Source organism: Euprymna scolopes, chromosome 35 (assembly GCF_053919585.1).
Source record: "Euprymna scolopes isolate OS-2025 chromosome 35, ASM5391958v1, whole genome shotgun sequence".
Taxonomy (NCBI): Eukaryota; Metazoa; Mollusca; class Cephalopoda; order Sepiida; family Sepiolidae; genus Euprymna; species Euprymna scolopes.
This window is the reverse complement of record NC_136516.1, coordinates 35,146,034-35,173,533: the sequence shown is the minus strand read 5'-3', so window position 1 is coordinate 35,173,533 and position 27,500 is coordinate 35,146,034. Positions and strand designations below refer to the sequence as shown.

At 36.7% G+C, this 27,500-nt stretch overlaps 1 protein-coding gene across 4 annotated transcripts in view; it reads right to left on the bottom strand.

The window, feature by feature from the left end:
- LOC145259810 (coiled-coil domain-containing protein 13-like) overlaps positions 1-27,500 on the bottom strand; it is a 161,652-nt gene that overhangs the window by 54,443 nt on the left and 79,709 nt on the right. For 3 of the 4 annotated variants that reach the window (XR_013864211.1, XR_013864212.1, XM_080117603.1), the window contains 2 exons: positions 26,404-26,517; positions 233-337 (listed from right to left, as the gene is read on the bottom strand). Coding sequence is in view for 1 of the 4 variants with exons in the window: in XM_080117603.1 (XP_079973729.1) it covers positions 233-337; positions 26,404-26,517 (219 nt within the window). In the remaining 3 variants the exon portion in view is untranslated. The remainder of the gene's footprint in view (positions 1-232; positions 338-26,403; positions 26,518-27,500) is intronic. The other variant, XR_013864213.1, reaches the window with a different exon arrangement.

The window sequence follows — 27,500 nt, the reverse complement described above, 5'->3', positions numbered from 1 at the left end:
CCGCCCTACAACTTTTAGTTTCGGAGGACATGAGGTTTGAAAATATGGAGACGGACAGACAGACCGACAGACAGACAAACATATAGCCGTTTATATATTTTATATATATATATATATATATATATATATATATATATATATATATTGTTTTACTTACCTTTTTTTATAGCCGTTTATATATTTTATATATATATATATATATATATATATATATATATATTGTTTTACTTACCTTTTGTTGTAAAGTGATTATTTGTTGCATCCTTCCCTTCCACGTACTTTTGCCAGACACAAAACTATGCAGATTAAAACCTTCGCCCACTTCTTGCGAAATCACCTGTCATAAGAGAAAAAAGGAGTCAAAATGTCAGTCATTCTCATTAAATCGGTTCAAATTTTTACTTAACTGACCAGCCCAAGCATACCTTAGATGGTACCAGATGTTGAACTCATATCCGATTCTTGTGTTTTTGGTGTCCGACGCTGCAATCGCAAGGCTGAACGGTCTTGATGCACGATGCGGTTAACACTATTAGAACCAGCTCAACCCAATGCCACTACAACTTGGCCTTCGAGACAAGATGAAAGTGTAGTATCTGTATTTTTTTCTTCCCCCACCCTCGACACAAATGAATTATTGTACCATTTTATTGTAATCTTTTTTGTTTTCACACGTCAATAAAAATGTTTTAAAAATTGGGAGTTAAGTAGGACGTCCCCCAATATGAAAGGGTGAATGCGGTATTATGGTGAAAGAAGATACTAGCTGGGAGAAACTTTTGATTTTGTTTAGTTCTGGAGTGACAAGGATGACCAATGACCCCCACAATCCCCCCCTTTTGAGTTGGTCATGTGCCTAAGTCTTTTGTTCATTGTTGATTTTGACTGTATTTTTAACATAAAAGATTTAACATCTCAAAGTGTAGTATCTGTTCTTCAGATGCTGCACTTCAATTCCTTGTCCTGTCAGTGGAGGAGAAGTCCTTCATGACTGAGACAATTTTTATTTTTGTTCCTTTTCTCCACTTTAAAAACGACCCTAGTGTCTAACTCTGTCCTGTGGGGAAGCATTGTAAATAGGAACGCAAGACCACTACAAGGTGCCTTCAATATGTTTCCAGACTTCTTCGTATGGGCACTTTCATTTCCAGTACACACATGAAACTCTAATCTCCTTCGTAGTAATCTCCTCCAGCTGCAATGCACTTGTTGTACCGTTCCAACCACTTCTGGAAGTCCTCTTGTGTGAGCGTGTCAATGATCCTCATCACGACCTCTTTCATCTTCTCAGTTGCCTGACGACAGCCTCTAAGGTTTTCCTTAAGCTTAGGGAATAACCAAAAGTCACAGAAAGCTGTCTGTCTGGACTATAGGAGGAAGTGTCTTGATGCCCATCTTGGTCAAATAATCTACGGCAAGTATGGATTTGTGGACTGGTGCATTCGCGCAAATCTTCTGCATCTTCCATTGCCCGTAAATAATTGTGTGTACAGTTCCCAAACTGACATCAAACTGTGCACTTATTGTCTCTATAGACACATGACGGTCCTTATCCATAAAATTCTTTATTTGGACAATCAACTCAGGTGTTCTGATTCCTTACTCTTTCCACACCTCTTGTCATCCTTTATAGACTCCCTGCCTTCCTTGAGTCTCTTATGCCACTCAAAAACTGATGTTCGATTCATGCAAGATGGTTGGAAAGCAGTCTGAAGCATTCCATACATTTCTATGGCATTTTTTTCCAAGTTTAAAACAAAATTTTTTATTGTATAGCGTTCTTCTTAAGTGCCCTCGTGTCTAGATTGCGTTTTTGAAATTCACCAGCTGTGTCAATCAGGCTTTAGTAGGGTGTATTCCAATCTCTACTGTTGCTGTACATTTGAACCTGAAATCATAAAATTGGTGAGTAATCTCATAGGATGTATAGTAATGTACAAAAAAAAAGTCTGTTCATAGAAATTCCATTTAGCACTTAAGATTACTCAATAACAATCTACATCCACGTATTAATAGGATTCTTTGGATTACTGTTTTTATCTTGAGTGTTATTTGCACAATGTTTCGGCCAATGTAACCTCTGACCTTCTTCAGCTGTATCTTGTCGCACTCGGGAATCTTTCAGTCAAACTCGGGAATCTGCATGGAATTTCAAACGGAACTTTTTATTTGCGCTCTCCTCCTAATATGTGGATTCAAAGTTCTTGGAAAGAATAATAGAAATTCTGTTTAGCACTTAATAATCCAAATACCCAGTATTATTTGGATTTTTCGGACGCACTTGAGGAAGATCAGATGTTACATCGGCTAGAACGTTGTGCGAATAAGACACAAGATGAGAACAGCAGTCCAAAGAATCCAAATGATCCAAGTTATCAATCCTCATCTCGAAAATTCAGAAACATAATTATACAGTATTTATTATTTGAATTGCTCGGACTACTATTCTCATCTTGAATGTTATTTGCACAACATTCCGGTTGAATCGGGAATCCTTCAGTCAAACTCGGGAATCTGCACAGAATTTTGAACAGAACCATTTATCTAATCCCTGGGAATAACATGCCCTCATTTCGTCAGCTGTAACTGGGTAGAAATCCTAAATAATTCGCAATTGAGAGTAGAAAGTGGATCTTGGCAGCCGTGTAACTCTTGCTTCCCCTATTTTGTCCTTTAGTCCTCACATTCCACGAGCGATGTTTCTGGCAGAGAGAGAGAGAGAGAGAGAGAGAGAGAGAGAGAGAGAGAGAGAGAGAGAGAGAGAATCATTGCTATTTTCTGGGTCAAAATCTATTTCATCTAACACTTATCGTTGGCAAGTTTTTGACCTTGAAGTAATATTTTTTTAACTCTTTACATCAACTAGCTTCATACCTTGTCTGGAGCGATTTTCATTTAAAAAAAATTGCATTTTGAGTGTCGCCCGCACCGAGGATTGAACCTTCAACCTCTGGAAGAGTAATCAATCCTCATTGTAAATATACAGAAAAATAATCCAAATGTTATTTTTTTTTTAATTAAATAACAAAAATGCTATGCAGTCGCCACATTGTGAATTGAACACTCGGAAAATTTGTGCAATTATAACATTTTTTTTTTTATTCAAAGTAACGTGAATTGATGCTCAGTTATGCTTGATGCAGAGCATCAAAGAATCGCAGAAGTGGAAGAAATCCAACTGATTAGTTCTGCTGCCAAGAAATTGCAAAGTGATGCACACAGAATGATTGAGAGTGCGAGGAAGATGTTGGTTGGCTTCCAACGGTTCAGTTTGCAAGGCTTTCAACACTGAGATGAGTGTCATATTTAGAAAGAGGAAAGAAGGTGACTGGGGGGGGGGGGTGATGAACGGATGAAAGTAGGACAAGAAAAGAAAAAGGAAAAGGTAAAGGAAAGAGGAAAAATAAAAAAAATGTATGAAAAATTCGAAAAATAAAGAAAAACAAAAAATATTTACAAAAGAATGCGATAAATACAAAAAAAAAAAACAAAGAAATTTAAATGAAATTGAAAAGAAAGAAAAAGATATTTTGAAATGGAAAAAAGAAAATGAGCAAAAAGGCAGAAGACAATAAAAGAAGGAAACAGAAAAAATAGAACTGAAAAAAAAATGAAAGAAAATAAATGGAAGAATAAAAAAAAGGAGAAAAGGAAAAAAAGTGTTGAAAACTACAAGAAAAGAAAAATAGAAAATTAAGTTGTCTTTTCTTACGGCATATCAACACTTTTCGGTTTATTTAATGCCATTGTTACTTTGGCAAGAAAAATTATTCATGGTGTTTGGTTTAATCACTTTGTAAAAGAAAATTGTTGCTTTTTGTTTTTAGCTTTGCAGAACATGATTGAGTTGTGTAACAGAAAGGAAAAAAAAACAATAACATTAATGTTTGGTCCAGTTCTGGTCAGGAAGCCGGTATCTTCAGTCGGATCTGGTATCACTAGTAGAAAAATAACGGAGAAAAAAAAAAGAAAAAAAGAATGGAAAAAAAAAGAACAGAAAGCAAAAGACAGAAAACAAAAGGGAAGACAAGAAATAAAAAAAAATCGAAAAAAAAAAGAAAAGAAAAAAACGATGAGAAAAAGAAAAAAATGGAAAGAAAAAAGAAAAGCTATTCAATTTTTTAAGATAAAAAAGAATGAAAAGTGAAAGAAAAAACACAGAATGAGAAAAGAAAGGAAAAAAAAACAAAGAAAAAAATGAGAAAAGAAAGAAAAAAGAAAAAACACAGCACCAGAGAAATAAGAACCAAGGAAAAACACAAAGGTATCGAAAGAAAACAAAAAAAAAGAAAGAAACAATAAGAAAAGAAAGAAAGAAGAAAATAAAAAGGAAATGGAAAGAAAAAAGAAAAGTTATCTAAGATTTCAAGATAAAGAAAAGAATGAAGAATTAAAGAAAAGACACAGAAATAGAAAAGAAGAAAAAGAAAAAGGAAAAGAAAGAAAAAACAAAATCAGAAAAATAAGATCGAAGGGAAAAAATGCAAAGGAAGTCTTAAGTAGAAGAAGAAGAAAAAATAAACCAACAATAATGGAAGAAAAGTGAAAGAAAAAGAAAATGTCCCAAAATACAATCAACAAAAAAAAAAAAAAAATTAAAATAAAAGCGATCAATATACCAGTTGGTACTTCTGCAGTTTAAACCCCGTTTTTCCGTGAGTCTCACTCGACAACGCCCGGCGAACGGCGAAAACCGCCGGATTATACCGAGTGAGCAAAAAGAGACGTGAACGAGAAGACGGTAAAAATTGGAAAAAAAAAAAAAAAGAAAGGAAAGGAAAGAGTTTAAAAGGAAAAAAAGAAGAAAGTATCATTACGCTAGCGTAGTATAAACGCCGCAACCTCCCCATGTTAAGAACGGCTTTCGGAATAAATACCTCCAACCTCCCCATGTTAAGAACGGCTTTTGGAATAAACACCCCCACTCTCGAAAGCCGTTCTTAACATGCTGAGGTTGGGGGTGTTTACTCCGAAAGCCGTTCTTAACACGGGGAGGTTGGGGGTGTTTATACTACGCTGGGCTGGGGCAGGTCGTAAAAAATACCAAAATTATTTTCCATACACAAACAAAACAAAAAATATATTTGTTCACTAAGTCAAAGAAACAAAACTTTCCGTCGTTCGCCGGGCATTGTCGAGCGTTGCCGAGCGAGACTCACAGAAAAACGGGCTTTAAACTGCAGAAGTACCTACCAGTCTTGATGACAGTTTTGTATTTCAACGGATTTATGTGAAGACAAGTGGAATTATTGATGTTGCTGTGCCACACCGTGGACCATCATGAGTTGACTCTACAAACGCCGCTCCATCGTCATTATTCACGGGAATGTTTCGAGCCTACTCTCAGCCTGCCAAGCATGCAAGACATTCGAACAAACTTCCTGGTGTTTCTGATATATCCACCAAAGCTTTTTAGTTGAAACAATTTATTTAGAATGTTTACATTGACTTTTTAGCGTGTAGAAAATTAAATTTTATGTTATTTTTTTATGTATTTTTTTTTTTTACTTAATAACTAATATTTTTTAACTTCGTCATTTTTTAGTATTAAATTTGTTATTAAATGTGTTAAATTCTATTATTAATTTTTTTTTTAAATCCTGTGATTTAGTTTATGAAATAAAGAATGAAATAATAAAAACAAAAGAACAGAGAAGAGAAGAAACCGAAGATGAAAAAGAAGGAGAAAAGAGAAAGAAGAAAATAAGAAGAAAAAAAAGAAAGAAAAAGAATTTCCTTTTTGGCCAATTAAACAAAAACAAAAGAAATCCAAAGGAAAATTGCAAAATAAAAAAAGGAAAAAAGACGACATGAAAGAAAGTAAAAAGGGAAAAGAAAATTCAAATAGAAAAAAGAAAGAAAAGAGGAAGAAAGAAAAAAGAAAAGAGAAAAGAAAGCAATAAAAAGTAAGGAAAAAAGAAAGGAAAATAGAAAAAATAGGAAGAAAAATAATAAGCAAAAAGGAAAGAATGAAAGGGAAGAAGAAAAAGAAAGAAAAAAAGAAAAATAGGAAGCAAAACAAAAAAGAAAGAAAGAAAGAAAAATAGGAAGCAAAACAAAAAAGAAAGAAAGAAAAATAGGAAGCAAAACAAAAAAAGGAAGAAAAATAGGAAGCAAGACAAAAAAAGAAAGAAAGAAAGAAAAATAGGAAGCAAAAGAAAAAAGAAAGAAAATAAGAAAAATAATAAGCAAAAAAGGAAAGAATGAAAGGGAAGAAAAAGAAAGAAAAAAAGAAGAAAATAGGGAGTAAAACAAAAAAAAAGAAAGGAAGAAAAATAGAAAGCAAAAGAAAGAAAATAAGAAAAATAATAAGCAAAAAGGAAAGAACGAAAGGGGGGGAGAAGAAGAAGAAAGAAAAAAAAGAAGAAAAATAGGAAGCAAAACAAAAAAAGAAAGGAAGAAAAATAGAAAGCAAAAGAAAAAAAGAAAAGAAGAAAAATAGGAAGCAAAAGAAAAAAATAAAGAAAAAATAGAAAGAAAAGATGGAAAAAACAGAAAGAAAAGAAAGAAAGAAAGAGAAGATAGAAAGAAAAAAGAAAGGTAATAAAAAGAACAGAAAAATAAGAAAAAAGGGAAAGAAAAAGGAAGAAAGGAAAGAATACAAAAGGGAAAAGAACGAAGAAAAACAGGATATAAAAACATAAAGAAAATAAAAAAGAAAGGAAATAAAAAAGGTAAAGAAAAGAAAGAAGAAAGAAGGGAAGAAAGGAAAAGAATTTTTCTTTTCTACCAATGAAACTGAATCAAGTAAAATTCCAAAATAAAATTCAATAAAAATCAAACAAGAAAATAATTACTTTTTTTTTAGATCCCTCCTTTTGGTTCTTTAGCAAATTTTGATGATTCGTGTGATTGTTAGCGTGATTGTTAGTGTGATTGTTAGTGTGATAGCAACAATGAGAAGTGGATGATGTAAGTTCATAGAAATTCTGCCATTACTAACCAGCAGAGCGTTACCAGTGTCGGCCAAGCAAAGAATTTATCAGGCATGCGTATACAGTGTGGTGATGTATGGAAGCGAAACCTGACCAGTGACGGTTGAGGATATGTGTTGCATGGAGAAAAATAATATAAGAATGATACAATAGATGTGTAATGGTGAGTCTTAAAGATCTGATGACTCTAGGGGAATATTAAATCTGGACAGTATAGGGAGATGTGTGCAGAAAAGTAGACTTTGATGGTATGGTAACGTTGAGAGAATGGATGAGAGTTCTTGGGTTAGTATATGTAGGACAGCTGAGGTAGCAGGTTCAATTCACAGGGGAGGGTCAAGGAAAACATTAGGAGCAAGTGATAAAAATGACCCTGAGGGAAAGAGAGATAAATAAAGACCATGTGAGAAATAGGCTCGTTTGGAAACCAAATTCTAAAAAGTTGTCCAACGCATGCCCAACATGTAAAAACGACCAATAAGTCGATGATGATGATGATGATGATGATTGTAATCGTGACGATGATGATGACGACGATGATGATGAGGATGATGATGACGACGATGATGATGATGATGACGACGACGATGGTGATGGTGATGGTAACGGTGATGATGATGATGAGGAAGAAGAAGAGAAGTAGGATTAGAGGAGAGAAGGAGGAGGATGAAGAGCAGCAGCAGCAAAATATTCCTCAGTTGTAGATGTTAAAGGAAAACATTTTAAGGGGAGAAAAAAATTTAAAAAAAAATATATATATATATAAACCTTTGAGATTCTTCCAAAATCAGGTTAAAGAAAAGATCAATTATTGGCACTTTTCTTATAGTGGAGTTTTTTTTTTTTTTATTTTTTATTTTATTTTAGTTTTTTTTTTGTAAGGTAGTACTTCGAATTTTGGATGGAATTCAATATTTTGCTGATCGTTCACAGAACAAAGAAGACTGTATAAGATGTATATTCATTTAATCTATGCGAAAATGGAATTTTTTTTTTTTTTACATGGGGGTCACCACTTATCAAGGCCCGAAGGCCACTCAGGGATAAGGGTTATTGCGTGTACAGTGATCAATGAGATAGTATTGTAGTAATCATTAGTATTAAGTGTTTTGATAGAGTGTCTTACTTAAGGGGGCGGTTTGTCAGGAGTTTGTTTATGTTGGACTTGAAGACGTCCAAGTTGTAGTCAGGTGGGAAACAGGCAAGCGGCAGAGAGTTCCACTGGCGTGCAGTTCTAAGAAAGAAGCTTTGCTCATGGAATCCACGTTTGGATTTAGGCACAGATAAAGAGTGGGGAAAATTATTGACAGTAGTTTCAGCCAGACGGGTGTTTCTCGTGAAAAATTGGCGAGGGGGGGGGCGAGAGATTGGAGCTCAGACGAGCACCTGCCATGGAAATAACGATAAAACAAAGAGAGGCTCGCAACGTCTCTCCTGTGGGAGAGAGGCTGCAGGGAAGAGAAAAGGGCATCCCCCACTAAACCACAAAGTCTATTTTGTACTCTGTCAAGGTAGGATAGGCTGTTTTTAGCAGCTCCTGCCCAGATGTGGCAGCAGTAGTCCATCCTTGGACGTACTTGGCTTTTATACAGATAGAGAATTGCATCAGTAATGAGATATCTTCTGGAGCGGTAGAAGAATCACACCATTTTTCCAGCGTCCCTGGCAACAGATTTGATGTACGTGTTCCATTTCAGATCAGGAGTAAAGGTCAAGCCCAGAAGCTTGTCAAAACATGGGGTCTCTCCAAGATGAGAACCATCCATTTCAATTGATCCCAGATGGGGATCAGAGCGTTGATGATGTAAAGATAGAAGCTTGGTTTTGGATGAATTAAAAGTGACCAGCCACCTCTTCCCCCATTGTACCACATGCTCAAGATCAGAGGAGAGAGAATTAGAGAGAACTTTGTCATTTACGGCCTTTGAGGTGTTGCCATAGATTGTCGTGTCATCAGCATAGATGTCAATAAATGATTTAAGTATGTGTTTTGGGAGATCATTCATGTTGATCAGGAAGAGAGTTGGGCCCAGGATGGACCCCTGAGAGACTCCAGCATTAATACTGTGGGCCTCTGATTTCTGCCCATCAATCACTACTCTTATGAGCCTATCAGAGAGAAATGATTTAATGATTGAAAAAACATTTCCAGTAATACCGTAGCTGGAAATCTTGTGAAGTAGGCCCTTATGCCTTACCTTATCGAAGGCCTTCGATATGTCAAGAGCAATTGCCCTGGAAAGGAAACCTTTGTCAAGAGATTCACTAATCCTATGTGATATAACAGTTAGCACATCTGCGGTAGATCTTGCAGAGAATGTTGTTTCTGTTGAGGTGGTTGACTACTTCTTTATTTAATATGGATTCCAACAACTTACTCATGACACAGAGGAGACTTATTGGTCTGTACTTGGAGGGAGATGACTTTTCACCTGAATTCTTAAATACAGGGCATAGTGATGAGGTTTTCCAGGTTGTTGGAAAGCACTTCTCCTTAAGGCAACGCTTAAAGAGTTTTGTAAGTATGGGGGCAAGTTCTGGTTGGAGCTTTTTCAGCACAATGACTGGAATGCCGTCAGGGCCAGTTGCTTTACTGGAATCAAGGTTCTTGATTAGCTTGGCGACCTCATGCACAGATATTTGTATGTTGCATAGCATGTTTTCTGTTATAGGAGGAAATACGGGGAGTTGATGGTCATTGTCACATAGGGTAGAATTAGCTGCAAAGTTCTTGGCAAATAGTCTGGCTTTGTCTGATCCTGACGAGATAACCTCAGGTCCATTGATGATAGTTGGGATAGAACGCACACTTCTGTTCAAGATCCTGTTTGCTATTTGCCAGAACTGGTGGGAACCAAGCCGCTGCTCAGCTACTTTGGATTTAACAGACTGAGCATATAGCTCTCTTGCATATTTTATTACTCTTTTACAGTGGTTGCTGGCATGCCTGAAAGAAGCTTTAGTCTCAGCACATCTATTACATTGGTAGCTATGGAAAAAAGGATTTCTGTGCATGATGGCAGTAGCACATTCAGGGGAGAACCATGGCTGGCTGTTAGGTTTTTGTTGGAATTTTTTGGATGGTATGAATCGATCTATGCCTACAATTAACCATTCGGTCAGGTCTGATACTATAGAGGACACATCCTTTTTAAACATGGAATGCAGAGGTAGGTCAGATATGAATGTACGGAAGCTGTCCCAGTCAGCCATAGAGTATCGATATACAGTACGGTGGAGAGGTACGTCTGAAGACTTATAACATTTCGTTTTTATCTTAACTGCTACAACGGAGTGGTCAAAGGATCCCAGAGGAGATAGAATGGAACATGAACACAGCTCAGGGTGTTGAGACACTTGTAGTCTGTCTAAACTGTATGAACGAACTGACTAAACCAAGATGGCCGACTCCTATTTATATCACCACAAGCAAGGGAGGTAACCATGTAACTGAAGCAAGGGAGGTAACCAATGTCTACATTAACATTGCTGCTGTCCTCAAGTGAATAATTTATTTCTGATTTAACAAGTCCCTTAGAAGCTCAGACGAAGCTCCTGCCTTGGTCAAACAATCAGAGACCTGATCACAACCCTTGATCCATTCTATCTGTATCTCTCCTCTACTCCTCATTTCCTTCAGCCTTGCTACATCTATTCTCAATCGTCGATCGCTTACCAGATTGTTGGAATTCAATGTCTCCACAAGTGATGCATTATCTGTCTTGCAGAGAACGTCTGGCAATTTAGATAACTGAAATACCTCTTGTATCATAACCGCAGTCAAAACACCAGCATCAGCTCCCTCATTCAGAGCAAGAGTCTCTGAGGCCAATGGGCTTTTTGTCACTCTGTCCAATTTCTTTGACGCCCAACACATGGGGGCCATTTTGTCAGTACTTCCTCCAATAAAGACAACAAAACCACCCTGTGAAGATCCATCTTCCAGACTGGCATAAGAGGCATCAGTATAACACAAAATGTGTAAATCTGAGGGCTTTCCCAATTTTGGAAATGTTATAGAACCCTTCTTGGATTTCAATTTTGATAAGGCTTTATTCGCCTCAAATAAGGCTTTTACTTTGGGATGCTTTCCAGTGTTGCTCATTTTACACACATCAAAAGCTATATCAGGGCGTGTTTGAGTTGAAACCCACATCATCTGACCTGCAAGTCTCTTCAACTCATGCTTTTCTTCTTCATTCAGTTCATCATTTTTCCTCAGTATCCTCCCTTTGCTTATTTCTATTGGAGATATGGAAGATACATATAGATCTTGTTCTACAGTGATCCCATTTTCCTGTTGATTAACATTCAGTCCAACATATTTGAATGTTCCACTTTCATGAGATCCCACCTTAAATTTTTCTTTCAATGTTGCAATCACATCCCTTTCAAACTCTGTGTTTCCACAGAAAACAAAATCATCCACGTGCATAGCAAGAATTCCAGTCAAATTTCCTTTAATATCATGCCACAAAAACAATGCATTATCATAAGCACTTGCTACTCCTTTTAATTCAATCAAAGCCTGAGTAACTCTCTTGTACCATGCCCGTGGAGCATCATTCAATCCATAGATGCATCTTTTTAATTTCCACACTTGAGATTTAGGACAAACATCAGATGGTGGCCTCAGGTACACATCTCTCTCTAAAATACCACCTTGCAAAAAGGCTGAGGTAAAATCTATGGTCTGCAGCATCCAATTCTTTAGTGATGCGGTTAGCATGACCATTCGCATAGCTTCACGGCTACATGTTGGGGAGTCCGTTTTCAGATTACTATTTTCTTCATAGCCTCGTGCTACAAGGCGAGCTTTCATTGTTTTCTGATTATCCTTGAATTTTTCAGTAATCACCCATCTTGTGGATATTGTTTTTTGACCTGTGTATGGCACACATTCAAATACTTCATAGGTGTTCATGTTTTTTATTTCTTTATGCTTGGCATCCATTACAGCTTTCGACTGCTCTTGTTCAGCGGTGAGCAGGACTACATTTTCCTGTTCAGTATATTGGGGCACTTCTCTCCAATGATCAATATGATTCCAGTTGATACAAACTTGATCCTCGTTTTCATCCTCAGGTTCTATATTGATCCAATGACTATATTTGCCAGTTGATTTAGGCTGTACTGACATAACCTTTCCTTTCTTCCACTCCCCACTTCCATTTATTTTATAAGTTATGGTCTTATTTCGGCCAGGTTTTTCAGTCTTATCTCTTAAACTGGTAGAACTATCAACAACTTCTTCTCTGTCTATATCTTCACTTTCTACCACTTGATTCTGCAACTCCTCCTCCTCAACTGAAAGGTATTCATTCTTCCCTTCTGTAGTGTTTCCCAGCATTTCAGCTTTTTTGTTCTTTTTTCGTTGTTTTTATTCACTTTCATCAATTGGCACGGATGCATCCTATAAAATGCTCCGCCATGTCTGATTAAGACAAACTGGCCTTCTCTGCCTAACACTTTTGCTGGACCACGCCATCCTTTAAAACCCTGCCTCCGATAATAGATTTGGTCTCCGGTAGCATAATCTTCATCAGCATAAGTTCTGACATTAGACCTGAGAGCTCTCCTAATTCTCTCACTGGACTCAGCTTCCAAAAAGTTTCTCCTTGCACTATGGAGAGCATTTAAATTTTTTCTCACCATGTCACTTGTAGTAGAGGACTCCATAGCAGGTAACTGGTCTGTCAGAATTGAGGGTGTATTTACATTGAAATCGAATACAAGTTCATTTGGACTGTGTCCAGAGTAATTGAGGAGGGCATTTTTTGCACAAATAGCCCATGCCAAGGCAATTTCAGGTTCACACTTCTCATCGTCAATTGTTTTTTTCATTGCCTCAGCAACTATCAAATTATGACGTTCTACAGTACCGTTGCTGAATGGACTTTCTGCGGCAGTAGTACAGGTCTCTATGTTGAGTTTTTCATTCATCTGTCTATAGTGTTCGTTGTTGAATTCACCCCCATTATCACTCAGAAAACGAACAGGAGATCCGAAATAGGTAATCCACATCATAAAGATGTTTTTGATGATCTCCTCCTTCTTCTTTGTTTTGATCAATGTTGCCGCCGAATACCTGGTAGCGGCATCAATGAGATGTAGTATCCACACCTCATTGTGGATGAACTCTTTCAAATCCATGCAAACTGTGTGATTAAATCTATTGCCAAGAGGCAATCCCACAACCGGTCGCAGTGGAGCTTTTTTAAATCTAAGGCAAATTTGACAGTTTTCACAAACCTCCTCAATCGCCTTTATAAATTCCTTGTCATTGAATTTGCCACTTTTTTTAACCAAGGAAACAAGTTTTTCCTTCGAGGCATGAGCAAACTGTCGATGAAGTTTTTCTGCTTTTTTTTTTTTTCTGTGAAAGAACACTGACCAAAATTCTGAACATGTAATACAATGTTCTTAGTACCACTATGATCCAACAACTTATTTGTTAAGGGGAGACAATAGTGCCCTGAAGTTGTGGTCTTTAGTTCAATACATTTATCAAAAATCCAGCACATATCTTTCCGGAAATCTAGCACTATTCCTGCTGTCTTCATTGATTTGTGACTTAATAGAAGAGGCAAGTTGTTTTTCACAATATCTGCTTCGATATAAACTCTTATACCTCCGAGTGTAACCGGAAATTTAGCAACTTTAATTGCTGTGACAGCCACTCCATCACCAAAACAAAAACTCCGGTCTGAGTTCGTATACTTCACTAGTTGCAGGTCACTTTCATTTAAAGTATCTAAATAAACATCAAGCCACACTTCGCCAGCCAGTGTGCGAGTACAAGCAGAATCCAAGACTGCCATTCCAAATGTTTCCTTTACAAGATTTGAGATTTTTTCATTTGTACTGTTCAAATAAATATTTTCTTGAATGAACAACGTAATGTGTATTTGTTCTGTCGCTTCCGTAAACCTGGGCGTATTTCTAGGACACTCTCTAATTAGATGGTTCGGAGACTGACATTTGTAACACAACAACACGTTTCCACTTCGGTCACATGGATTAGATTGTCCTCGACGAAAACGCCTTTTGTTGTTACCCGGTTTAGAATAATTATAGTTGACGATTTCGGGCTCTGATTTCACTGCCGGTACATTTTCATCACGATAAATGTCACCAAATACTTTCTTTATCGATTCCTTCATGTTTTGATACGTCAAAACAGAACACGTTGTCCGCGCTAATTTTTCGTTCTCTTCCGATATGTTAACCGCGTTCAAAACAAGAAAAGCTTGCACTCCTTCCGGTAGAATAATGTAGAATTTTTTTAATCTTTGGTACAAAAACTCATAACGAACAAGAAAGTCATTTATACTGGTACCTGACGATCTTTTATAAGTGTAAAATTCCTTAAAAGTCATGTAAGCGCGCGTGTGTTCATCCTTTAAATATATGTCATCCAGTTTCTTTATTAAGATCTTCAAGCCATCTCGTCCGCCGATGTCACTTGTTGGCAATTCACGGACACATTCTCTAATATTCGGTGGTAGCGTCAAAAACACTGCTGGCCCTTTTTTTTCCTCAGAAAGATCCGTGAACAACGACCACATTTCAACGTCTTGTTTCCAGTTCTCGTAAACATCCTCCCCCTCCAACAATGGAGGTTGTTTGTTCGAAGTTGCCATATCCGATATCCGATCTGTCTAGTGCTACAGACAAGCTGTACAAAAAAAAAAAATTTTTTTTTTTTTTTTTTTTTTTTCGTTTTGTCGCACACAGAGGGATATCTCTGCTACCATTTGTTGAGACACTTGTAGTCTGTCTAAACTGTACGAACGAACTGACTAAACCAAGATGGCCGACTCCTATTTATATCACCACAAGCAAGGGAGGTAACCATGTAACTGAAGCAAGGGAGGTAACCAATGTCTACATTAACACAGGGGATGTTGTGAGGAAAAGGTCTAGAAGGCTTGCATATTGACCGGGTTTATCGGGCACACGGGTGGGTTCGTGAACAATCTGAGTGAGGTCATAGGCAATGGCAAAGTCATGACAGAACCTCCCCTCATCATCTGTCTTATTTGAGTGAGTCAGCCATTCCACGTTATGGACATTGAAGTCACCGCAAATGTGAATGTTAGCCGAGGGATGAGCAGATAGGATGTGGTCAATTTTCTCAGATATGCTCTTAAAGATAGTAACCCCACTGTTGTGGGGGCGATAGAGAGCAAATATAAATGCAGTGGTGTAAGCTAGTGCAACCCGGAAGCACATATAAGGTAAATTAGGGTCTTCTCTGGAGATATCCCGACCACATAGAAAGCCATCTTTGATGTAGGCACATATTCCATGCCCATGGCGATCTTGGGGGTCAGATTTAAATGTTAAGTTGGAGTATCCTTTAATTATGAATTCGTCTAGAGAAGTGGTTGGCCCTATGCCAGTTTCACTTAGAAAGAATATGTCCGGTTTTGTCTCCTGTAATTGTGTTTCAACCTCTGGAAGGTTGGAATGTAGACCGCTGATGTTGGAGAAGGAGACCTGGTAGTAGGGGTCTACATTGGAGGATGGGATTCTAGGTTTATTCGTGTTTCTTTTTTGGAGATTTGTCATGATTGTTGAGGTTTTGGGGTTTGTGGAGCAGGTCGGTAGACTTGGTTGGAGCAGGACAGAGAGGGAAAATAAGAGCGAAATGTAAGCATAATAATATCATCATCATCGGTTTAATGTCCACTTTGATATGCATTTGACAGCTTTAAAAATTAACTTTCAAACTAATCTATCTCTGACCAGGTCTTTACTTATTTCTCATTCTCCCCAAAAAAGTATAAAGTGGGCGTGAGGTGAGTATAATATATATTATTTTTTTCTTTAGTCCTCACATTCCATAAGTGATGTTCCTGACAAAGAGGGAAGAATTGCTGTTTTCTGGTCAGAATCTATTCCATCTAACACTTATCGTTGGCTAGTTTTGACCATGGAGTCATATTTTTTCTCTTTTTTTTAACTTCTTACATTTAAAAAGGTCCATTTTTATCATTTCCTTCGACCATTTTTTTCCTTGGATTTCCCCTGTGAACTGAACCTACTACCTTTAATTGTTTGATAGAACAAAGAAAATACCATTTCAAAGTTGAACATGATAGTCTACGGAATATGCTATTTCAAACTTAAGTGTGACACACTAATAAAAATGCTATTTCAAACTTAAGCTTGACAGACCAATGAAAACGCCACTTCAAACTTAAGCATGATAGATAAAAGAAAGTGCTATTTTAAATACAAGCATAACAGACCAAACAAAATTCTATTTCAAATATAGACCCAACAGACAGTATCTAAAAAATGCTATTCAAAAATTAAATGAGAAATTCTGATGGAAATTTCATTACAAAATCGGATTACTAGACTGTGGGAATCAATAGAAACGTATATGAAGTCACGTGGCTCAAAGAGAGAATGATGTAGGGAGACAGTGAATTCATTGGAAACATGCCACGTGCAAACATGTTAAATGTTGAAATGTGCTGATAAGATACAATTAAACAGTGATTATGATCTCTTTCTGTCTTCTACACTGGTCAATGATTTGGGACGAAGATCAAGTCAAATAAACCTCCTATCTCTTCAACAGTTTGTCTTGGTCCTTTGCGAGCATATAAATGAAGAATCTTGAGTTCAGGACGACAAACCCTCAATCTGAAAAGATCACACGGGAGGTGGGGTTTATGTATGAGAGCAAGCAGATAGCAAGGTATGGATAATAATTTTTATATGGAAATCGCTCCAAACAAGGCATGAAGCCACTTGATGTAAAGGCTTCAAAAAATAGCACCTCAAGGTTAAAAACATGCTATGATAAGTGTTAAGTGGAACAGATTTGAACCAGAAAACAGCAATCTTCCCTCTTTGTCAGAAACATCGCTCATGGAATATGAGGACTAAAGAACAAAATAAGGGAAGTGAGAGTTACGTGGCTTTAATTTTTTTTGTAATCAAGACGACATCTTGGTTTTCTGTATGTTTGGCACAAGGTTACAATGCAACAGCTGAATATCATAGGTCCATTAGGATTTTAACTCCCATAATCAGTATCATAGTACATGACGGCATGAACATTGTATGAATCACACACCTCGTCAACAATTTTTTATTGTTACTCTGTAAAATGCAGAAATTTAAACTCTGTTAAAATTCGTCCGCTTGTATTTGAGAATAAATTGCATATGCTTATAAATATAAGGATACCAACAGTTTTCTTTTTTTTATTACTAGTGGGGGTGGGGGGAGGGGGGCTTCCCGGGGAGGGGGGGGGCTTCCCGGTTTTGTCTGGGTGTAAAATATGCTTTAAAATAAGATTTTAATCGGTCCAGATTTCACATATATTATTATAGAGCCATAATTTCAAAAGTAAAAAAAAAAAAAAGTATTGGGTGTCATCAGCTGGAATTGAAACCGAAACTGTAGCATTCAAAGCTGGTGACGTTACCACTGTAACAAAGTGACACACGTATAAACTGATTAAAAATTAAAATTAAAAATAAACTAAGATGAATGTACAAAATGTATAACGATTTTTGCAATTTTTACTCATTTTTGACCCCTTAAAAACAATTTTAACCAGCTAAAGACCCATAAAAAAACGTCCCGTAAAAAATCCAATCATTTGATGCCCCTAGTGCCGCTCTACGACTTTTAGTTTCGGAGGAGATAGAGCTTGAAAATATAGAGACTGGCATATAGCCGTTTATATATTAGATTAGGGGGGGGGGAGTTCACTTCTTATCAAGTCCTACATACCATTCGAGGATAAGGGTTAATGATTGTCAGGCAGATGATGAAACAACACCGTGATGATTGATAATGGTGAAACTTGGATAGCATTTAATCATATAAGAAGATTACTCAATAAGAACTTATCTATGCTAGCCTTGAAAACGATTATATTATAGTCAGCTGAGAAGCAAACCCACGGTACTGTGTTCCACAGACAAACACTTCTAGGAAAGAAAAACTTTGCTCATGGAATGTTCGCTTAGTTTTAGGCACAGATACAGTAAGGGAAATTGTTGACAGTTGTTGTAGCTAAATCAGTATTTGTTGCGAATGCTTTACTGGGGGAAGGGTCATAGATTGAAGCTCAGTTGAGCACCTGTCATGAAAATAACGATTTTTTTTTTTTCGTTGTTAGTGACCGCTAAAGAACAAAGGTTACACAAAATATATTATTCACCAAAAAAAAAAGAGAAAAGAAAAAAAAAAACATTTATTTGTGCTTCTAATTATCCCTCAAAATACCAGATAGAGTTTTAATTTTTTTTTTAAGCAGTTAGTTGTGGTTTCCTGTAATTAGTTTTTTTTTTTTTTTTTCAAATTTTATTACTCTCCAAATCCAATACCTATAAAGAAGGGCATACATGGAAAGCAACAATATCTAACATACTAGCATGGAGACCTGACGTTGTCCGGAACTGATTTATTACCTGCTCTAGTCGAGGACCCACCACAGTGCAACGGGATGAAGCTTCACATACCTCATCGCAGTGACTTAGTCCACAATACTTTTTAGTCTACATTGCACTGTAGAGAACCTATGATTGATTTTATAAAATAACCTATAATATAAATCTCACCTGTCTGTTTAAATGTATGCATGTAAGTATGTATGTATGTTTGTATGTCTGCCTAAAACTTTCGACAGAGGCGACGGATTTTCACGAGATCGGTATCATTTTGAAACTCGATAATTCAGACGACAAATATCGAGAAATGAACTAAAACCATTAATTCCTTCATTCTCAACTTTTCTAAAAGAAAGGATCGCTTTTTTGCCAATATTTTCGATAGTCATCCCTACTTTTCGATTGGCTAGCCTTAATTTAAACCTTCGTCACTTCCGGTTTGGCGATGGACGCAACGGCAAAGATGTTACTTCTTTTTGTTTACATTCTTTTCGTCCTTCGTGGTACGTGTTCAAGCTTGCCTGTCACTTTTTTTTTTTTGCTCACCACACACCTCCAAACACTCAGGTACCCAGGCTAGTTTTATATAATGACTTGATTTAAAGTTTAAACTGCAAAAGTTATGTATCGTGGTTCAATTATGCTCTAAACAGAAACATTCATTTCGAACACGCCCCTATCTTATCAAAGAACTTACTGTTGATTTTATATGCCTAGTTTTACTATTGTGCAGTGATAAAACTTCTAAAATGAACTTGTGATGCTAGCAAGGACGTGCAGAGGGGAGGGGGAGGCTAGAGATGCCCAAGCACCTGTAATCCTGTTTTAAAAGTGCCCTTTTCAGAGGAATGTATTATAGGTCTATGCCCCATAGGTGTTCATTACTATATTTTTGCCGGTTTTTTTTTTCCATTGGAGCAACTGACCTGAAAAAGTTCTCTGCACGTCACTGGATGTTAGGCTGTATAAGAGTGTTAACTTTGGTCAAAATCAGACTGTTCCTTCTTTAATTGGATTTTTGCAATTATCGATCTGTGATACTTACCAGAGGCATTCTGACACAAAATCCATCTAAGAACACTTCCAGACACATAAAGTACATTTGTATGAAGTTTTTAAAAAAAATCAGCGCAGCTGTTTTCGAGTTCATAGGGAAGAAACTCGCACACACACACATACACACACGCACACACATATACACACATACACACACGCACACACAGTGCCTTTTCCATATAAGTAGTGATATTTGAAATCTTGATGATGAAAATAAAAACAGTTATATATGATATATATATATAAAAACACATGCAATTAAAACAGTTATATATAAAATAATAATAAAATAAAAATAAAATAAAAACAGTTATATATAAAATCACATGCAATTATTCTCAAACATGACACAATGATAAAGAACCCTTTTTCATGTAGCACTTGAGCTCTCCACATTTAAAAGTCTTCTACCCATATTTCTTTATCCTCGGGGGAAGGGGGGCACATAAAATCAAGTTGGTGTTGTTTTATCCCAAAATGTCAGCGCACATCAGCCGACTCAGACAGACAGATATCTATATAAACAAGATTTCAATCTCTTTGCTTTTAATATGAATCTCTCTCTCTCTCTCTCTCTCTCTCTCTCTCTCTCTCTCTCTCTCTCTCTCTCTCTCTCTCTCTCGTTTTTATCAGCTTGAGAGAAAGAGATAATTAGCTGAAATCAAGACACCGTTGAAGGTGAACCCCTCCCCCTCCGCTCAACCAACTCTAGAGTTCTTAAAATGTTGCTTTAATTATTTAAATAAAAAGAATTCTATTCTCATTTATAAATCTCACTCTGTCTGTCAGTCTGTCTCCACTCTTTCAAACTGTACCTCCTCTGAGACAGAAGTTCGCAAAAAGGCGCTAGGTGTCTCAAATGATCGTCTTTTTTGTGGCCGTTTTTTTTTATGGGTCTTTACCTGATTAAAATAGTTACTAAGAAATCAAAATTAAAAGTAATTGAACTTGTTGGCTTAAATATTAAACTCAGTGAACTCGTCACTTAAGGCTTGCGAAATAACAATGTCTCAGTCTCTTTGTTTTAATATGTATCTCTCTTTCTTTCTTTTTCACTTTATCTCTTTCTATCTCTTTCGATTTTCGTTGATTAGTAATCAGTATTGAATGGTGAATCTTCATGGCAAGTCAACTCTCGAGTTCTAAAACTGCTTCTTCAATTGTTAAAATAGAAATTATGTATATTCCTTCTTTTTGCAAATTGTTTTCCTCGTCTTTGTACTTGTTGTTGTCTTGGGTAGGATTGAAACCGCTATCTTAAGACAACGCTCACCTGGAACCATAGAGATTCAACGTCTCTACCCACTGCATGGAAGTTCAACTCTCGAGTTTTTAAAATGCTTCTTCAATTGTCAAAATAAACAACATTCTATTTTTATATAGAAAGATGTATTGTTCACTTATTTCATACAGCGTTCAATTCCAGTACCAAATGACCCTGCCGGTAATGACGTTAAGAACTCAAGGAGAAACCCCACCAGCAGACGTAATTGACGCCATATTAACCTCTTCATCTAAAAGGGATGTGCCCATCATTGTTTTATCGTTTATTCTGGAGATGGTTACCATATCCAGGACGTAACAGCCGTTTTAGAAATGTCCCCACGACACGTTTACATCAAGTGACACTCCTTGGGAATTGATTGGGTTATATAGTAGGGCAGGTTATCTAAATATTCCATCAAAATTTTCACTTAGTGATACAAGCACCAAAATTGACACAAATGACGTTCAAAACGAAGAAGAACAGAACGTTAGCCATCAGCAAATTCAAGATGGCTGCCAGTTTTCAACATGGCTACAGAAGTAAACCTGACAAATTTCAATTTTGGTGCTTGCCTCACCAAGTGAATGTTTGTATTTCAGCAGTAACTGGTAAAGAATAAAGGTTTTAATACATCAGCCACCCAATAAATACAAAACAAAAATATTTGTGTTTCCAATTGTCCTAAAATTATGCCGGGTTTAAAAAAAAAAATTAAAGCTGTGAGTTGCAGTTTTCTGTAATTGATTTCTTTTTTCTTTTTTTTTTTTTTTTTTTTTGCTATTTTATTATTCTCAAAAGGCAATACTTATTGATTTCATATGAAAGTACTGTCCAAATTTATCTTGATTCTCCTTACTAAACCAAAAAAGCAAAAAAAGTGTCCATCTTGTATTATTCATATTATTCACCATGGGTATATGACACAATGGAAAAAGGTGTTGAGTATTAATCAGCTCTAAGTAGGTGAAGTAGGTTGGAGATTGAAGGTTTGAATCACCTATACATAATGGTCTTCTTCTTGAATCTTCTTCTTCTTCTTCTTCTTTTTTTTTCCTTCTTGGCTCTTGTTTTTCTTCTGGTTTTCCTTCTTCTTCTTGTGTCTTTTTTTCTTCTTCATCTTTCACTTCTTCTTCTTTGGCTTTTTCTTATTTTACTTCTTCTTCTCTAGTCGTCGTGGTCTTCTTCTTCTTCTTGTTCTTCTTCATGTTTAGTTTAATATCCAAATATGATACAACTACGGTTGATACTGAGAATAAAACAAAAATGACCTACTTAACACTTCTACCCGATCATGGCATACAGAACGAGAACAATCTACCCATATGTATTAAATAAAGGGTTTAGTTTGAAAATCTCTATAGATTTTTGAGTTCGACAAGTTGCATCCTTGTGCCTGCTTTACGAGTACTTTCACTGAATGCACTCTACTGAACACGGGAGTTCGACAAGACGCACTTGAAGAAGATCGACTGTTGCATAGTAACGCTCAAGATGAGAACAGCAATAAAAATAATCTTAATAATACAAACTTGTTTCATATGGGATATGGCAGGTATATTAATACTTCTATTGAAGGGGTTTATCTAACCATGAAAATTTTATTCACTCTGGTTGAGCCATTAGAGCAGAAATTATGCATTGCTTTCTTGGCAAAAAATGTTTTATTTAATACTAGCGGGGGGTACCCGGCGATGCCCGGTTGTCTTGAGATAAATCAAAACTCGGGGGGGGGGGGGTAAATAATAAAATAAATGTTTTGGTAGGTAAGTATGAGAATCGAACCCGTACCCTTGAGTTGGAAATTAATGTGTAAAAAAAAAAGCCGTGCTACGTTACCCATTGAGCCACGGCGACAGACAACATTAAGCAGGTTATTTAACTATAAAAACAGGCGTGCGCAATAAAAGTTAACTCTGCTGCTTCCATTTGACCTAATTAAGAAGGTCAAATAGAAGTCACGCAGCGTTTGGGTTTGTTTACCCAAATTTAACTGTTTCTTCCCCCAACAGATGTTGGGGAGGGGTGTCTGATCAAAACTGATTGCTTCTGAACGTTTTTCCCAGCGCAATGTTGAGAAGACGTCGTTTGAGTTTAGTCTCACATATTTATACTAAAAAGCCCAATCAACATGCGAGAAGCCAAAATAGCAATAATTTTGTAAAAGTTGACGTAAATAAATCTATAAGCTACATGCTTTCCCAAATCCTACAGATTATTATCTAGGACCTATATACACAGTTTTAAGCGATTGTAACGACCCCGGGAGCGTGTGCAAGAAAAGCCTTTTGAAGACATACACGAAATGGTCACACACATTTTGCCTTTTATATATATAGATAGAAGATAGAAGATTTAAACATTTTTTTTCTGAACCCTTTAAATCAACTGCATTCTTTTAAAGCTTACCAAGCGAATTTGTTCAAACTTTTCTTTTGTTTTCGTTATTTTTGTACACAAGTAAAATACATTTACATCATAGTTTGATGTTGTTATTATCTACAGAGTTTTGTTTTATTATTAATTTGAAAACAATAATTATTTATCATTTTATCACGAGTACAAACAATGAGAAATGAAGTTAAAAAAAAAAAGAATCATTTATGGAATCAGAAATTAGACTTAACTTTTTCTGATACAAATTCTGATACTTCCAAAAGTTCTTATATTTCCGATTCCTGATAATCTTCTTTTTTTTTTTACAAGGTAGTCACCACTTATCAAGGCCCGGAAGCCACTCGGGGATAAGGGTTATTGTGTGTACAGTACGTTCGTTTTGGAGATCTGATAAAATATCTTACTTAAGGAGGCGGTTCATCAAGAATTTGTTCACATTGGACTTGAAGACATCCAGGTTGTAGTCAGGTGGGAAACAGTTAACCGGAATAGAGTTTGCAAGGCGTGCACTTCTAAGAAAGAAGCTTTGTTCACGTTTGATTTTGGCACAGATAAGGAGTGGGGAAAATTTTTGACAGTGGTTTCAGTTAGGCAGGTGTTTATCGTGAAGGATTGGTGAGGGGGGGGGGACCAGAGATTGGAGTTCAGATGAGCATCTGCCATGGTAGTAACGATAAAACAAAGACAAGCTCGCAACGTCTCTCCTGTGGGAGAGAAGTTGCAGAGAAGAGAAAAGGGCATCACCCACTAGGCCACAAAGCCAATTTTGTACTCTGTCAAGGCAGGATAGGCTGTTTTTAGCAGCTCCTGCCCAGATGTGGCAGCAGTACTCCATCCTTGGACATACTTGGCTTTTATACAGATAGAGAATTGCATCAAGGATGTGATATCTTCTGGAGCGTAGAAGGATTCTACCATTTTTCCAGCGATCTTGGCAACTGACTTGATGTACGTATTCCATTTCAGGTCAGAGGTAAAGATCAAGCCCAGAAGCTTATCAAAACATGGAGCTTCCTCTAGACAAGAGCCACCCATATCAATTGATGTCAGATGGGGATCAGAGTGTTGATGATGTAAAGATAGGAGCTTGGTTTTAGATGGATTAAAAGTAACCTGCCATCTCCTCCCCCACTCTACCACGCGCTCAAGATCAGAAGAGAGAGAATCTGAGAGAACTTTGTCATTTACGGCCTTTGAGGTGTTGCCATAGATGGTCGTGTCATCAGCATAGATGCCAACAAATGATTTAAGTATGTGTTTTGGAAGATCATTGATGTAGATCAGGAAGAGAGTTGGGCCTACGATGGACCCCTGAGAGACTCCAGCATTAATACTGTGGGCTTCTGATTTCTGCCCATCAATCACTACTCTTATGAGCCTATCGGAGAGAAATCATTTTATGATCGAGAAAACATTTCCAGTTATACCGTAGCTGGAGATCTTGTGATGTAGGCCCTTATGCCTTACCTTATCAAAGGCCTTTGATATGTCAAGAGCAATTGCCCTAGAGAGGAAGCCTTTGTCAAGAGATTCGCTAATCCTATGAGATATAACAGTTAGCACATCTGATGTAGATCTGGCAGAACGGAAACCATATTGTATGTCACTAAGAAGGTTATTTTTGCTGAGGTGGTTGACTACTTCTCTATTTAATATGGATTCCAGCAGCTTACTCATGATACACAGGAGACTTATTGGTCTGTACTGAGAGGGAGATGACTTTTCACCTGAATTCTTAAATACAGGGCATACTGATGAGGTTTTCCAGGGTGTTGGGAAGCATTTCTCTTTAAGGCAATGCTTAAAGAGTTTTGTAAGTATGGGGGCAAGTTCTAGTTGAAGCTTTTTCAGCACAATGATTGGAATGCCGTCAGGGCCTGTTGCTTTACTGGAATCAAGGTTCTTGATTAGCTTGGCGACATCACGCACAGATATTTGTATGTTGCAGAGCGTGTTGTCCGTTATAGGAGGAAATACGGGGAGTTGACGGCCTTCGTCGCATAGGGTAGAATTAGCTGCAAAGTTCTTGGCAAATAGTTTGGCCTTGTCTGATGCTGACGAGATGATCTCAGGTCCATTGATGATGGTTTGGACAGAACGCAGGATTCTGTTTGCTATTTGCCAGAACTGGTGGGAACCAAGCTGCTGCTCAGCTACTTTGGATTTAACGGACTAAGCAAATAGGTCTCTTGCATTTTCATTACTCATCCGAATACTTGTCTAGACATTGACAATAAAACAACTTGCTACATATGGGATATGGTAGGCATAGTAATATTTCTAGTAAAGAGGTCTACCAACCATGAAAAAAATTCACCCACTCTGGTTGAGCCATTAGAGCAGAAATTATGTGTTGCTTTTGGGACAGATTTGCTCAAAGAAGTGTTGAATAAACAAATTGCATAGATACTGATTTTCATTTAAAATTATTTTACAATTGTTGCAGTTCATTACGATGCAATAATTCAACTTATTTGCATACTACCAACTAATGCAGGTATAAAAGACTGTCATAAAAATATTTTTAAAATACTAGCGGGACATGCGGAAATTCCACAGCTGCATCTTTCATATGTAATGTATTGCTGCTGGACATTCTGTGGACATTCAGCATGAATGGCGACCTAGCGATATTATTGTAGCCCCTTTGTTAAAACTATAAAAGTATTTATCATTTTTTTAATTTAATTTATTTTAATTACATTGCGTCTTCGGTGATCGGGAGATCCTATTTATTAAAAAGGAGGATAGATGGTGATAGCATCCTATGAACATTAAATTAGCGTATCTATATACTAATTCAATGTCCATGGTATGTCATCACCTTCCATCCTCCTTTTTAATAAATAAAATCTTCCGATTAAATAATTTATAATTTGGAAACTGTGTCACAGTTTCCAAATTATAAATTATACTGTAATACCTTTAATGTACGTACGTATGTATGTATGTACATTAAAGGTACTACAGTATTAATATATAGATTGCCAATTCTCATCTTAAAGATTCAGAAACAAAATTATTTAGTATTCATTGTGTGAATCATTCGGACTACTGTTCTCATTTTGAATGTTATTTGCACAACATTTTAGCCGATCTAAACCTCCGACCTTCTTCAGGTCTATCTTGATAATGGCTCTTACTGGTGGAAAGAATATTTTTGTTCTTTTTTTCCAAAAAATCATACCCGTCAAAATTCAAAATGTTAGGTGCGTTTATGAAATGGAAAGAACGTCACCCAAGATGAAAACAATAGTCTGCATAATTTGAATAATACAAATTATAAATCCTCATTTCAAAAATTCCAAAACATAATCATCCAACTTACCCTATTGGCTAATTTGAGTTCTTGTTTGAAAATTTGGCACTGATTCCTCCATTCGGCCATTTTGGATTCAGCTTGCTTCAATTTGTCCTGCAGATTTTTGAATTCTTCAGTCGTCTACAATTAAAACGTATAAAACCAGATGCCGCCATTAACTTTTGCCCGTCTTTGGAACATGTCTAATGTAAGACTTCTTAAGTGAACTTCTCTACAGATGGTAAGAAAGGAATCTAACTCACTTATGCAAACCATTCTTGGAATGGTTTGCATTCCAAGAATTCACTTCTCAGTTCACATTTAATCTGCTGCCTTTGTCAGTCTACAATCGCTTCCCAAAATTTACTACTTGAAATCAAAGTTTTGAATAATAAACATTTTATTCATCGGATTCTTGTAAATACAACACAAAAACATTTGTATTTACTCACAAATAAATACTGGACTTGTGACCTTGTTGAAATGGGCAAAAGTTTTAACCCGTGGCTTTAAAATGAATGCTTTATGCCAAATTGATGGTTAAATTAGTTAAATTTGTATTTTTGTATTCATTTTTACATTAAATACTAATCCCTGTTAATCCTTTGAACGGATACCATAATACTTAGTTCACTACTTTTAACTTGACATACTGAGCATACTGAAAACTGCTGTATCCGTCAGCCTCACTTTCTTTCTCACTTTCTTTAGGGAGGGACTTTTCTCTCCTTTCACCGTTTTCTCTGCTTGAGCAAAAGTACAGTTCGGTCTTTTATCCCTCTCAAATCTCGGGAATTCTCGCGGTTACTCTCGCCCTCTTTCCCATAAAACCAACCATGCTACAGCTTCTTCTTCCTCTTCTTCCTCTCCCAGCTTCTGTGTATTGACAGCAAACAGACTTTCTGTTTTTGCAGGTGAGTGCATTAGAAGAATTACTACTACACATACAAATCTCTTGCATCCTTTATTATTCTTTTACAGTGGTTGCTGGCAGTCCTAAAAGTAGCTTTAGTTTCATAACACCTATTTCATTAAAAGCAATGAAAATAGTGGCTTCTGTGTGCAATGGCAGAAGCACATTCTGAAGTGAACCTGGAATTTCTTGGAGGGTATGAAGCGGTGTA